Source organism: Archocentrus centrarchus, unplaced genomic scaffold, assembly GCF_007364275.1.
Source record: "Archocentrus centrarchus isolate MPI-CPG fArcCen1 unplaced genomic scaffold, fArcCen1 scaffold_141_ctg1, whole genome shotgun sequence".
Classification (NCBI taxonomy): Eukaryota; Metazoa; Chordata; class Actinopteri; order Cichliformes; family Cichlidae; genus Archocentrus; species Archocentrus centrarchus.
Genome location: NW_022060186.1, coordinates 8,393 through 22,452, shown reverse-complemented (window position 1 = coordinate 22,452; position 14,060 = coordinate 8,393). Strand labels below are relative to the sequence as shown.

The window sequence follows — 14,060 nt, the reverse complement described above, 5'->3', positions numbered from 1 at the left end:
GGAGTGAAACGTCCACACAGTACATCTGTTTCTGTCTCTGCGCTCAGGGTTAAAGCAGCTCCTGTTTCTGGTCTCTCTGCAGTCTACATGTGGGCTCTGGTTTTTCTGAGACTAGTTCACCTGGATTCCAGTAAGATTAGAGCTGTAACAAGTAACTGTGACGTGCGTTCTGATGCAGTTTATTTACCATCTTTTTGACCACATGTCAGTGGTCTGAACAGAGACAAGCACCAAACCAACTGAAGCCCTCTGCCTCACAGCTGACCTGCAGTCAGTTACAGGAAGAAAAAGTTTGTTTCTATCAACCTGCAACAGGACTGATAAAATCAATGTTTTCAATAATCATTTTATTTTATTTGCAAAAAGGAGCTGCCCCCTATCTGTGCGGCACAGTTTTCACCGTTATTTTCACTGTGCATTTATGACCGATCACAAAGAATAAACATGTCAAACACATTCATTCAGTGTATTAGACAGACTGTGGAACATCAGCATGTGCAGCACATGTGGAATCAAACATGTATATTAGTGATATAAAGAGAGACAGCAATGGGCATGCGCCAACTGCCTGCCTCATTTATTGTATGTGACACAGCGCCCCCAGAGGTGAGCCACAGCAGTGCACTGCCTCACCCTGCAATTCTTCCATGTGTTTGAACAGGCGATGAGTAAATTCTGAGATTTTGACCATTAAAGTGTTGAAATCATTCATAAAACAGTTTCATAGCACAGTAAAGAGGTCAAATGTATTTTCTGATCATTGTTAGTATTTTACTTGTCATGATGACAGGGAGGCACTGTCTCACCTGCCTGCACGTCACTGCAGACACCTGAACACCTGTTCACATGTCAACAAATGACTACAACAGAAGACTGTGACAAACTGACTGTGAGCCAACCTACAAGCAGGACTCACAGAAGAAACATGAAGCACACTGGATCATGACAGGGACACATTTATGAAGAACATGGAGCAGCAGACTCTTTCAATCCTATCACTAAAGCTGATCTCCTGACACTTTAAATGATGCCATATGTTTTAAAATCAAACTTATATGTATAAGAAATCATATCTCTGTAATAAGATATCCTTATTCACCATTCAAAGGCACTGAATGAAAACATGTTACTAAAGTATTGGGTTTGTGGGTTGTGCTGAGTGACCCTCTGACGTGTGACGGTGCAGAAAGAGGAATAAAGAGGTTTTTACTGGCTGTGAAACTGCTGCTGAGCTCAGTGACGTCTGAAGGATCTCGAGGAGGAGACACAAACTTTAGATCTGAGATCGTGCGGACCTTGTTGTTTTTTCAGACCTCCATCCGCAATATCTGAGCTTTTATTGGACTTCCTTGTATAAAAGTAGCTGGAATGACTCATAAGGATGTGCAGTGAAGGTATCAGGTCACCTCAGTGTGTAGTTTGATGTTGGGCAGCCACACAGTTTATTTACTGTCTCTCTGACCTCAGAGCCAGAAAAGGAACAACAAAACCACCTGCAGCTCACTTCCTCTCAGCTGAGCTGCTGTCACTGACAGGAAGATCAACCTTTATGTTTGAGATCGTCCTCGTCTCTGAAAACTCCTCCAACTTCCTGATGAAAAGGATCAACTTTACATCAGGATGGAGGAAACATCTCTGCTGTGGCTGCTCTGTAAGTTCACTCTGTGTCTGTTTCTAGAAGATTCAGCTGATGAAATCTATAAAAGCAAACAACAACAGTCCTTAAACAGCTGGTTTTTAGTGATGTTTGACTCTAACATCAATGTTTGAAGTGTAATATTTGTAATCAACAATCTTCCTCCTTCCTGCTCTGATTGTGCTTCAGTATTTTCTCACAGTAACCACAGAGATGCTGTCTGCTCTGCTCTCTGATCACTTCACTCTAAACTGACCTGAGACTCATTTCTCTTTAGTTCTGACTTCACTGCTGAGCTGCAGCACAAACCAAGGTCAGTAACTTCATCCTGTAACAGATTCAAACTGTTACAGGGTTTTTCTGCATGTTGTTAGTTTTGTGTTATTATATGAAAACATTTTAGCACAGATCTGTATCCTAATGAGGACAAATATGACATCTTTGTGCTTTACTATCATATTCATGAACTTTGGTGCAACCAGATTCAAAGTAACATGAATCTCGTCCCCTTTGGCTGCTCTGTGATTTTTGTGCTGTGATCTTGATGAGCTGAAGTCAGGTGATCACTGCTGAACATTTGATGTTCATGGAGATAAATATAATTCTATCAATATCAATATAATTCTTTGATTATTAAATGTAAGCTTCTGATTGAATACAGGGACACTTATGCATTAAATTACAATTTTAGAGACATCTGTGATGTAATTACTGACATAAATGACTTCTGGGGATGTGTGTCACTGAAACAATGAAAAATTATTGAATTTAGTTCATTAATTTGATTTAATCAGAATAAACTGTATTTTCCACAGCTCGTCTGACTGTGACTCCCAGCAGCTCTCAGTTCTTTAAAGGAGACTTTGTGTCTCTGAGCTGTGAGGAGGACGACAGCTCTGCTGGATGGACTCTGAGGAGAAACACAAGCAAAAAGCAGAGGACTCAGTGTGGAGATGGGTGGGGAAGATCAGGTAATTCTTCCTGTACCATCAGCTACATTATCAAACGGGACAGTGGAGTTTACTGGTGTGAGTCCAGAGAGGGTGCCATCAGTAACATGGTTAACCTCACAGTCTCTGGTAAGCTGAGTGTGTGGAGTTAGTGTTGATGAAGCTGTGTGTAAATGGATGAAATGCTGTAGTTTGTCTCTGTGTTGAGGTGGATCAGTGATCCTGCAGAGTCCTGTCCTCCCTGTGATGGAGGGAGATGACGTCACTCTGCTCTGTCAAACAAAGACCACTCCCTCCAACCTCCCAGCTGCTTTCTATAAAGATGGCTCCCTCATCAGGAAGCAGCCTACAGGTCACATGACCATCCAGCATGTTTCCAGGTCTGATGAAGGCCTCTACAAGTGTGACATCAGCGGTCATGGAGAGTCTCCGTCCAGCTGGATCACCGTCAAAGGTGAGGAGCTTCACTCTGATTTCACCTCTTATTTCATCCACAACTTCACCTGAACAGGTGGGATTCTCTCTGCAGGTACACCTGAAATTACAGAACTGCCCACCACCTCTGTCTCCCCCCTTGTGATCAGGCTGGTCTTCCACCTGGTGGTGTTTTGTCCATACTTCATTTCCACTCTCATCATGGTGTCTTTATACTGTCAAACAGCCTCAGGTAAAATTTAATAATTTACTGATCAATCAATATGCTGATGAAGTCTGAACTCACAGCTGAAACATGTTCTGTATTTTATATTTTACAGGAAATGACCTTTGTCCCTCAATCCTGCTCACTCAGCCTGAGCAGGGATTGAATGATGAGTATGATGATGTCATCACTGATGTCACCACAGAGCATCACTTCTGAATCAGAGCTCTGTTGTTCCTCACTAACTTTGTCCTCTCCACCTCTGCTGAATAAATGGACTCTGATGTTCATCTCTGGATATTTTTATAAACAGCAAATATTCCTGCTCAGAGGAGGATATCCATCATATCTGTGTGTGTACCACTGCAGCTCTCTAACTAATGTACTGAACAACATATTCAGCTTATTTCAAAATGAAACCTGCAGCTGATTTTAGGTCAGATATTTTGGCATTTCCTCTTTCCATTTCCTGATCAGCTGATCACCACTGGACTCCTGATGGTTCTGACTGACACTTCCAGGTGTATGCTCCGTCTGCCTCTCACTCACCTCAGAGTCCTGAAGTGTTTTGGTGTCTAAACTGCAACTACATGAACATGTGAGTCAGCCTGGACTTGTGGATCATTTCTCATCTCCTCACCTGTTCCTGAATCAGCAGAAAGTGGAGCTTGAAGTGACCTTGATTTGCATTTCGAGTCTGCTTCCATCTACTGGTCATACTGCTGTATTACACCACAGCGGCAAATTTACTTCTTTTTCAAGTTTACTTTAAGCTAAAGAAACACAGAAACTTTATTTTCACTCTTTGATCAGTGCAAAGAAAACAAAAGTCTGCTGTCACAAACATTCAAATTGATTTAATTTGTGTTCCAATGAACTGCTCCTCAAACCTCCTCACTTACACCTCCTGCAGCATCTGAACTGATCCAGTCAGTCACTCTGCACAGACTTTGGATCAAAGTGTTGTATAAGTGTATCCAGCAGGTGGCAGCAAAGGCAGTTCAGTTTCCCCAGCATCACATGATGGTTTTCACTCTGACCTTTGACACAGGAGGAAAATCAATACTGTAAATATGAAGCAGGTTCAGAACATGAAGCTCCATCATCACAGCTGAGAGCAGAGCAAGAATATGTTACAAGAACTGAATGTGTTTGTAATATTTAGAAGTATTTTTACATAAGAGCAGCACTGACAGAGAGAAAGTCTTCATTTATGACCTGCAATAAATAAACAGCTGAAAGCTCTGAAAGCTGACACGTGGATCATTGTGTGGTTCTGTGTCTCTGAGCAGCTGCAGCCTCATTTATTCCTCAAATTTTTGTCCAACTCTTTTTTTCATTATCTCACAAGTTTAAGTGTGGAGACCCTGAATGTTTCATCAGCTGAAATGAACACAGTCATAATGAAGCTGAGAGAATCAGGAAACACCTGCAGCTATTTCTGAGACTCAGTATCAGAGTTAAAGCAGGTCAGTGTCCATGTTTTCTATCAGCTCTGAGTCTCTGTGAGCAGGAATCTGATTTATGAACATTTGTATTTCAGATATTCAGAGATCCACATCACACAGTTTCCTCTGAACATTATGGGGGATCATGGCCGGCTCCACATGCAGTATTTTAACACAGCTCAGTGTGTGCAGCTCTCTCTGCTTCACACCTTTACAAACTTTAAACAGAGTGTGACGTGGACTCTGATGCTGTGCAGCCACACAGTTTATTTAGTCTCTTTCTGACCACATGTGAGTGGCTGAAACACAGAAGCACAAAACCACATCGAGCTTGTTAACCTCAGGTTCTGCAGTCAGTTGTAGATTTTTTTTTTTTTTTTGCTTTTCATCTTTAATTCATGTTCATGTTTCATTTTAACATTGAAAACTTTATGTTGCTGCGTTATTGAAACACAGGAAATAATATATTATGATCATGATGATCAGGACTAAGGGGAAACCACAACACTTTCACTCAATCATAGACAAGGAAGAGGAAGAGGAGGAAGAGGAAGACGAGGGTTTTATTGCTGTGAGCTGGTCTCAGTGTTGGTGTGATGTCAGTGAGCAGCAGGATGGAGGAATCGTCTCTGCTGTGTCTGCTCTGTAAGTTCACTCTGTGTTTTCATGGCTCTGCTGTCTTGTTGAATGTGAAACTCTGACCTGAGTTTAATTTCTCTTTAGTTCTGATCTCACTGCTGAGCTGCAGCACAAACCAAGGTCAGTAACCTTCTTCTGTCACACTTTAAACCTGCATCACTCTGACAGCAGAGTGTGGGACACATTTATGAAGAACATGGAGCAGATAACTGCAGACAGACTCTTCTTCATCATATCAGTGTGATCTTACTCCTCCTGACAGTCTAATGAGTTATTTTTATTTAATCAAACATACCTTTAAGACCTGCTCTGTGACAGTGAGTTGAATGACAGAAACATTCGTTAGTTGTTGCTAAGAGCATGTGAGGAGATCAGTGGTTGTAAAAGACGTCTGATTGCCAAAAACTTGACATGAAATTGCTGCCATAGAAAAGTGTTTGCTCTCTTTGTGATTTTCTATTTTTTTTTTGTTTGTTTGTCACATTTAAATGTTTCAGATCATCAAACTAATATTAATATTAGATAAAGACGACCCAAGTAAATACAAAATGGAGTTTTGAAGTCATTGCTTCATTTATTAAGGCAAATACTTTTCACAGCACTCTCCGTCCTCCCCTTTCCCTCACAGCTCCTCTGACTGTGAGTCCCAGCAGCTCTCAGTTCTTTAAAGGAGACTTTGTGTCTCTGAGCTGTGAGGAGGACGACAGCTCTGCTGGATGGACTCTGAGGAGAAACACAAGCAAACAACAGAGGACTCAGTGTGGAGATGGGTGGGGAAAACCAGCTGGTTCCTCCTGTAACATCAGCTACATCATCAAAGGGGACAGTGGAGTTTACTGGTGTGAGTCCAGAGAGGGTGCCATCAGTAACATGGTTAATCTCACAGTCTCTGGTAAGCTGAGTGTGTGGAGTTAGTGTTGATGAAGCTGTGTGTAAATGGATGAAATGCTGTAGTTTGTCTCTGTGTTGAGGTGGATCAGTGATCCTGCAGAGTCCTGTCCTCCCTGTGATGGAGGGAGATGACGTCACTCTGCTCTGTCAAACAAAGACCACTCCCTCCAACCTCCCAGCTGCTTTCTATAAAGATGGCTCCCTCATCAGGAAGCAGCCTACAGGTCACATGACCATCCAGCATGTTTCCAGGTCTGATGAAGGCCTCTACAAGTGTGACATCAGCGGTCATGGAGAGTCTCCATCCAGCTGGATCACTGTCACAGGTGAGGAGCTTCACTTTGACTTTATCTCTTATTTCATCCACATATTCACCTGAACAGGTGTGATTCTCTCTGCAGGTAAACCTACAACCACTTCACCTCTTCCCCTTGATTCCTGTGTCCTCCACCTTGTGATCAGACTGCTCCTCCACCTTTCGGTGTTCTGTCCGTACTTCATCTCCACTCTCCTCATGGTGTCTTTATATCAACACAGACCCACAGGTAACACTCTGAATCATTCACTTATCAGGGTTGTCTCTACAGGGGGCATGTTGTGGCAACAGCCACTCTTCAAAATATGATTTTTATTTTCTTTTTTCCATTTTCCAGTTTTCTCTTTTGCTGAATAATTGCATCATTATAGATCAACTTTTTTAACAATGTATGAGAATTTAAGGTCAAGACATACCAGGTTGATATAGTCGGGTTCAGCTAAATGCACAGCTTTGGCTCTGGAGCCAGTCTCCTGAAGATGAGCTTGACTTTGTTCCACTTTAGAGTTGGCCCTGGTAAGAGGTTAGTGGGCAGGTGTTGGTGTACTTGCATTTCTCCAGTTCAGTGTCTGTATGCTTGGTTTTTCCCTGATGTACAAGAGTATAGGTTCAGAATTGGGAACTGACTGCCATTTGCAGTTGTGCACCAAACAGTAGTTCAGATTACCTAGCCATCTTGCCGTCACTTATGGGTGGGTGCTCCATCTGTGGACTCCATCATCCATCTGTGGGAATTCATTGTTCACCTGAGCAATGACAGTGTGACCTGGATGGGAGGAATGGCCTGCTTGATCTGAGCCTGAGCTGTTGTGCCTATCATGGTTGTAATCTCTGAACCAGCTGGTGGCCACAGAAGGTTAAGGGAGTTGTTAAGCTGAAGATGGAGTCCTTGGTCAGCCTGTGGGACTCCAGAGGCAGCTGACAGGTACCAGAAAGCCAGGAAGAGTGTGACTCTGGAAGTAGCTGAAGCAAAAACTGTGAGAGGAGTGAGGTGAGGCCAGGAAAAAGACCTTTGAAAGGATTATGGCAAACTGTCAGGTGACTTGAGAGGGGAAGGTGGTGCTCTAATCACAGGCTGTATAGTACAAGTGAGGTGCTGCTGACTTCAGCTGGATCTAGTTGGGTGGTGGCAGGAATACTGTGTCTGTGGTTCAGGAAGAAGAGCTGTGTGGTTTGATGCCTGGCTGCTCCAGTCTGCATGCCAAAGTGACAATGGGCAAGATACCAAACCTCAAGATGCTCCTGATGCATTCATCAGAGTGTGAATGTGCATAAATGTTAGATAGAAAGCACTTAAATATAGAAAGTACTTGTGTGAATGTAGATATTGTATAAAATGCATTGAGTGCTATATAAGAATCAGTCCATTTATCACATAATGAGTGCATTTACTTTAGATATTTTTAATACAATTATTAATACAACTGGTGCACTAAGATATTTAAACAGGATCACAGGTTTTACTAACACACATTATGTTTAAACTCTTGTGCAGTGCCAGTTTTCACACAATGAATCTGAAATGGGACACAGAGCTGAACAGGAGCCCAAATTTCGGCACTGTTTTTATATGTGAAGACACACATGTGTGATTTCCTGTGTCTCTCACTCCCACCTCCCCACCTTGTTCTTGGCCCCTCTGTGCCACCCCGCTTTAAACAATCCTAGAAACACCCCTGTCACTGATCACTCAATATGCTGATGATTAACTCCTCTCTCTGCCTGAACTCTTCATGTGTTAACAGCTGAAACACTTCCTACATTTTTACAGGAAATGACCTTCATGCCTCAATCCCCCCCACTCAGCCTGATCAGGGATTAGATGAAGAGTATGATGACATCATCACTGATGTCACCACAGAGCATCACTTCTGAACAGAGCTCTGTTGTCTCTGTGGATCTCACTAACTTTGTCCTCTCCACCTCTGTTGTGGAGATCACTTCAGTAACTGGACTCTGATGTTCATCTCTGGATATTTTTGTATCAACAAGAATTCCTGCTCAGAGGAGGAGATCCATCATACACTGTGTGTGTACCACTGCACCTCTGTGACTAATGTAGCATACATACCATTCCACTTATCTCTAAATTTAACCTGCAACTGTTGTCAGAAGTCAAGCTAAATCCTGTTTTATTTTCTTTTTTCCTGTGTCTCTGTGTTTTTCTCCTGCTGTGGCTGGAACAAAGCTCAGAGGGTGTGATGATGTTCTTTCGGAGAAAATAAACAAGAAATAATTAAATGTGGAATAAAAATCTTTTAATGAATCCAGTGTTTCAGCTCACAATTATTATCAGATAAAAGAATCAGAGCAAAATATTCTCACAGTTATTATTCACTTCTTCAAGCTCAGTAAAAATAAAATGTCTCAAAAATGTAGAACACAGGTAAGATATTTGATTCCATTTTCCACTGATGGAAGGCTAACAGCTCCTGACAGTACAAAAAATGATGAACATCAGCTGCTCATTTTCTTGTGTCATCAATGCCTAATTGTTAAAGTTTGAAGTAAGTGATCCTCCATGTCTGAAGCAAATTAATCTTCAGTAGGTGTCATTAATGTTACAGCTGAAGTTACAGGATACCTGACAAGGACCACCCAGTCCTAGAAGTAAACAACACCTTTGAGAGTAAAAACTCTGTAATGATGGAAAGAAAAACTGCTGCTGTGTGCAGTTAATACTGAGCTGCTTTCATAGGAACTGTGAAACATTCATGAGAAACTAATCGGTGTGTTATTGTCCCATTTCTGTGACATTCAGCATGATTTTGAAAGTAAACAGTCTCTAATTTTTATGGTAGTTTTCTGTTAATGGTGCGAGGCAGAAAATCAACCAAAACTCTGAAAAAAAATAGTGGTTGGATCCCTGCTTCTGTCTGCATGCCAAAACATCCTCAGGAAAATATTGAACCTCAAGTTGCTCCTGATCTGTTCATCAGAGTGAGACAGTGTGAGTTAATGTTGGATAGAAAGCACTTCTGCTTTAATGAATGTGTGTTTGTATAGATGAAAGAGACATGCCTCATGGGGTGATCATGAAAAGGGTGGTGGATCAGCTGAGAAATACACAGGATGAGCTTGTTAAGGATCTTAAGGCAGTTAGAAACACCATCACCAAGAACACAATTGGTAACACTCTTTGCTGTAATGGACTGCAACCTTGTAGTGCCTGCAGGGTCCCCCTGTTGAAGAAGACACATGTACAGGCCCATCTTAAGTTTACCAGTGAACATCTAAATGATTCAGAGAAGGATTGAGAGAAAGTGCTGCGGTCAGATTAAATCAAAATCCAGCTCTTTGGCATCAGCTCGACCTGCCTTTATGACCCAAAGAACACCATCCCCACAGTCAACCATGGAGGTGGAACATTATGCTTTGGGGCTGTTTTTCTGCTGAGGGTAAAGGATGACTTCACCTCATTGAGGGGCTGATGGACGGGGCCATGTACCATGAAATCTTGGATGAGAACCTCCTTCCTTCAGCCAGATCACTGAAGACTGGTCATGGATGAACCTTCCACCGTGACATTGGACCAAAGCTTACGACGACCGAGGCAGTAAAGGAACAGCTAAACAAGAAGGTCATTAAGGTCATGGAGTGTCCGAGCCAGTCTCTCTGACTCTGCCTGTGTTTCCACCTGCAGCTACAGCTCCTCTCTGCTTCATACCTCTGAAAACTTTAACTAGAGTATAACACACACTCTGACGCTGTGCAGCCACAGAGTCTATTTATTGTCTTTATGACCACAAGTCAGTGGTTTAAACAGAGAGATGCAGAATCTGCAACAGGACTGAGAAAATCATTAATGTCAAAAATGCAGTCAATTTTATTTTTATTTCATTTTATTTATTTCAAAATAATTTCAAACACTCCCCTCAGAGGTGGTCAGAGAGTCACTGAAAGCATCACACAGGTCCTGATGTTACCTTCAGGTTCTGCTGGCAGTCAGCTTTACTTCATGTTCTAGTTAAACTTTATATTAATGATTTATTTTTCTGATTTATTTCAGCCAAAGAATAAAACTTTCTTACGATGTCCAGTCTCCAGCCACAGCTGGAGGAGGTTTGTTGATCTCATTCTTGGTTAATGTGAGACTCTGACTGCAAAACATTCCTTCTTGTTTTAGACTCCTGCAGGTTTTAGTTGCAGTGAAGCCAGTTTATAATGTTTGAGCTGAGCTAAAGTCACTGTGTCATTACTGATGCAAAGTGCAGTGAAGGTATCAGGGCACCTCAGTGTGTAGTTTGATGTAGGGCAGCCACACAGTTTATTTATTGGCTCTTTGACCTCAGAGCCAGAAAAGCAGCAACAAAACCACCTGCAGCTCACTTCCTCTCAGCTGAGCTGCTGTCACTGACAGGAAGATCAACCTTTATGTTTGAGATCGTCCTCGTCTCTGAAAACTCCTCCAACTGCCTGATGAAAGGATCGACTTTATGTCAGGATGGAGGAAACATCTCTGCTGTGGCTGCTCTGTAAGTTCACTCTGTCTGTTTCTAGAAGATTCAGCTGATGAAATCTATAAAAGCAAACAGCCCTCTGTAGCTGGTTTTTAGTGATGTTTGACTCTAACATCAATGTTTGAAGTGTAATATTTGTAATCGACAATCTTCCTCCTTCCTGCTCTGATTGTGCTTCAGTATTTTCTCACAGTAACCACAGAGATGCTGTCTGCTCTGCTCTCTGATCACTTCACTCTAAACTGACCTGAGACTCATTTCTCTTTAGTTCTGACTTCACTGCTGAGCTGCAGCACAAACCAAGGTCAGTAACTTCATCCTGTAACAGATTCAAACTATTAAAGGGTTTTTCTGCATGTTGTTAGTTTTAATGCTATTATATGAACACATTTTAGCACAGATCTGTATCCTAATGAAGACAAATATGACATCTTTGTGCTTTACTGTCATATTCATGAACTTTGGTGCAACCAGATTCAAAGTAACATGAATCTCGTCCCCTTTGGCTGCTCTGTGATTTTTGTGCTGTGATCTTGATGAGCTGAAGTCAGGTGATCACTGCTGAATATTTGACATTTATGGAGATAATTAAAATGCTTCCTGTATCCCAACATAACAATATAATTCTTTGATTATTAAATGTAAGCTTCTGATTGAATAAAGGGACACTTATGCATTAAATTACAATTTTGGAGACATCTGTGATGTAATTACTGTAATAAATGACTTCTGGGGATGTGTGTTACTGAAACAATGAAAGATTATTAAGTTTAGTTCATCAATTTGATTTAATCAGAATAAAATGAATTCTCCAACAGCTTGTCTGACTGTGAGTCCCAGCAGCTCTCAGCTCTTTAAAGATGACTTTGTGTCTCTGAGCTGTGAGGAGGACGACAGCTCTGCTGGATGGACTCTGAGGAGAAACACAAGCAAAAAGCAGAGGACTCAGTGTGGAGATGAGTGGGGGAAACCAGCTGGTTCTTCCTGTAACATCAGCTACATTGATCCACTGGAGAGTGGAGTTTACTGGTGTGAGTACAGAGAGGGCGCCATCAGTAACATGGTTAACCTCACAGTCTCTGGTAAGCTGAGTGTGTGGAGTTAGTGTTGATGAAGCTGTGTGTAAATGGATGAAATGCTGTAGTTTGTCTCTGTGTTGAGGTGGATCAGTGATCCTGCAGAGTCCTGTCCTCCCTGTGATGGAGGGAGATGACGTCACTCTGCTCTGTCAAACAAAGACCCCTCCCTCCAACCTCCCAGCTGCTTTCTATAAAGATGGCTCCCTCATCAGGAAGCAGCCTACAGGTCACATGACCATCCAGCATGTTTCCAGGTCTGATGAAGGCCTCTACAAGTGTGACATCAGAGGTCATGGAGAGTCTCCATCCAGCTGGATCACTGTCAAAAGTGAGGAGCTTCCCTCTGATTTCACCTCTTATTCTAGCCACAAACTCACCTGAACAGGTGAATTTCTCTTTGCAGGTACACCTGAAATTACAGAACTGCCCACCACCCCTGTCTCCCCCCTTGTGATCAGGCTGGTCTTCCACCTGGTGGTGTTCTGTCCATATTTCATTTCCACTCTCCTCATGGTGTCTTTATACTGTCAAACAGCCTCAGGTAAAATTTTAATAATTTACTGATCAATCAATATGCTGATGAAGTCTGAACTCACAGCTGAAACATGTTCTGTATTTTATATTTGACAGGAAATGACCTTTGTCCCTCAATCCTGCTCACTCAGCCTGAGCAGGGATTGAATGATGAGTATGATGATGTCATCACTGATGTCACCACAGAGCATCACTTCTGAATCAGAGCTCTGTTGTTCCTCACTAACTTTGTCCTCTCCACCTCTGCTGAATAAATGGACTCTGATGTTCATCTCTGGATATTTTTATAAACAGCAAATATTCCTGCTCAGAGGAGGATATCCATCATATCTGTGTGTGTACCACTGCAGCTCTCTAACTAATGTACTGAACAACATATTCAGCTTACTTAAATAATAAAACCTGCAGCTGATTTTAGGTCAGATATTTTGGCATTTCCTCTTTCCATCTTCCTGATCAGCTGATCACCACTGGAGACCTGATGGTTCTGACTGACACTTCCAGGTGTATGCTCCGTCTGCCTCTCACTCACCTCAGAGTCCTGAAGTGTTTTGGTGTCTAAACTGCAACTACATGAACATGTGAGTCAGCCTGGACTTGTGGATCATTTCTCATCTGCTCACCTGTTCCTGAATCAGCTTAAAGTGGAGCTTGAAGTGACCTTGATTTGCATTTCGAGTCTGCTTCCATCTACTGGTCATACTGGTGTATTACACCACAGCGGCAAATTTACTTCTTTTTAAGAAGAAGAAGAAACAGCCTTTATTGTCCCACAGAGGGGAAATTTGGGTGTAACAGCAGCCGCAGTTATTATAAATATAAATAAAGATATAATAATTCACACTATTAAGAAAAGAATATATATAAAATCAACAAACAATATTAACCTTAATACTACTAATAATAATAACACTATATACAATGTGCATGATGTGCCGGACTATTTACAGTATATTATATATTATCCTACATTGTGTAGGCTATTGTGGTTTTTGTTGGGAGCAGTGATGGTTATAAAGTCTTACAGCTGCTGGGAGGAAGGATCTGCGGTAACGCTCCTTTGTGCATTTAGGATGCAGCAGTCTGTCACTGAAGGAGCTCTCCAGCTCAGCAACAGCTTCATGCATGGGATGGGAGACCTTGTCCATCAGTGATGTTATTTTGGTCAGAGTCCTTCTGTCTCCCACCACCTGCACTGAGTCGAGAGGACATCCTAGGACAGAGCTGGCTTTCCTGATGAGCTTGTCTATCCTCTTCCTCTCAGCTGTAGACAAGCTGCTGCTCCAACATACTGCTGCATAGAAGATGGCTGATGCCACCACAGAGTCATAGAAGGTCTTCAGGAGTGTCCCCTGCACTCCAAAAGACCTCAGCCTTCTCAGCAGGTAGAGTCTGCTCTGACCCTTCCTGTAGAGCGCATCAGTGTTATGAGTCCAGTCCAGTTTATTGTTTAGGTGAACACCCAGG

At 42.1% G+C, this 14,060-nt stretch overlaps 3 protein-coding genes across 3 annotated transcripts; all 3 read left to right on the top strand.

Annotated features, from left to right (window-relative positions):
• Window positions 1–1,620: 1,620 nt before the first annotated feature.
• LOC115775457 (low affinity immunoglobulin gamma Fc region receptor II-like) lies at window positions 1,621–3,482 on the top strand. Its single transcript, XM_030722993.1, has 6 exons — window positions 1,621–1,651; window positions 1,914–1,949; window positions 2,452–2,715; window positions 2,795–3,040; window positions 3,116–3,253; window positions 3,342–3,482. The coding sequence occupies exons 1-6, from the start codon at window positions 1,621–1,623 to the stop codon at window positions 3,443–3,445; spliced, it is 819 nt and encodes a 272-aa protein (XP_030578853.1). The 3' UTR covers window positions 3,446–3,482.
• A 1,667-nt stretch (window positions 3,483–5,149) lies between these two features.
• On the top strand, window positions 5,150–6,511 carry LOC115775459 (Fc receptor-like protein 5; the record flags this gene model as incomplete). The annotated part of the gene is made up of 3 exons (XM_030722996.1): window positions 5,150–5,276; window positions 5,942–6,205; window positions 6,285–6,511. Coding segments are annotated over exons 1-3 (618 nt in total), but the record flags the coding sequence as incomplete, so codon positions are not given.
• Window positions 6,512–10,964: 4,453 nt separating this feature from the next.
• LOC115775458 (Fc receptor-like protein 5) lies at window positions 10,965–12,793 on the top strand. The gene is made up of 6 exons (XM_030722994.1): window positions 10,965–10,995; window positions 11,249–11,284; window positions 11,799–12,062; window positions 12,142–12,387; window positions 12,463–12,600; window positions 12,690–12,793. Exons 1-6 carry the CDS (start codon window positions 10,965–10,967, stop codon window positions 12,791–12,793), a joined length of 819 nt encoding a protein of 272 aa, XP_030578854.1.
• The last annotated feature ends 1,267 nt before the right edge of the window (window positions 12,794–14,060 follow it).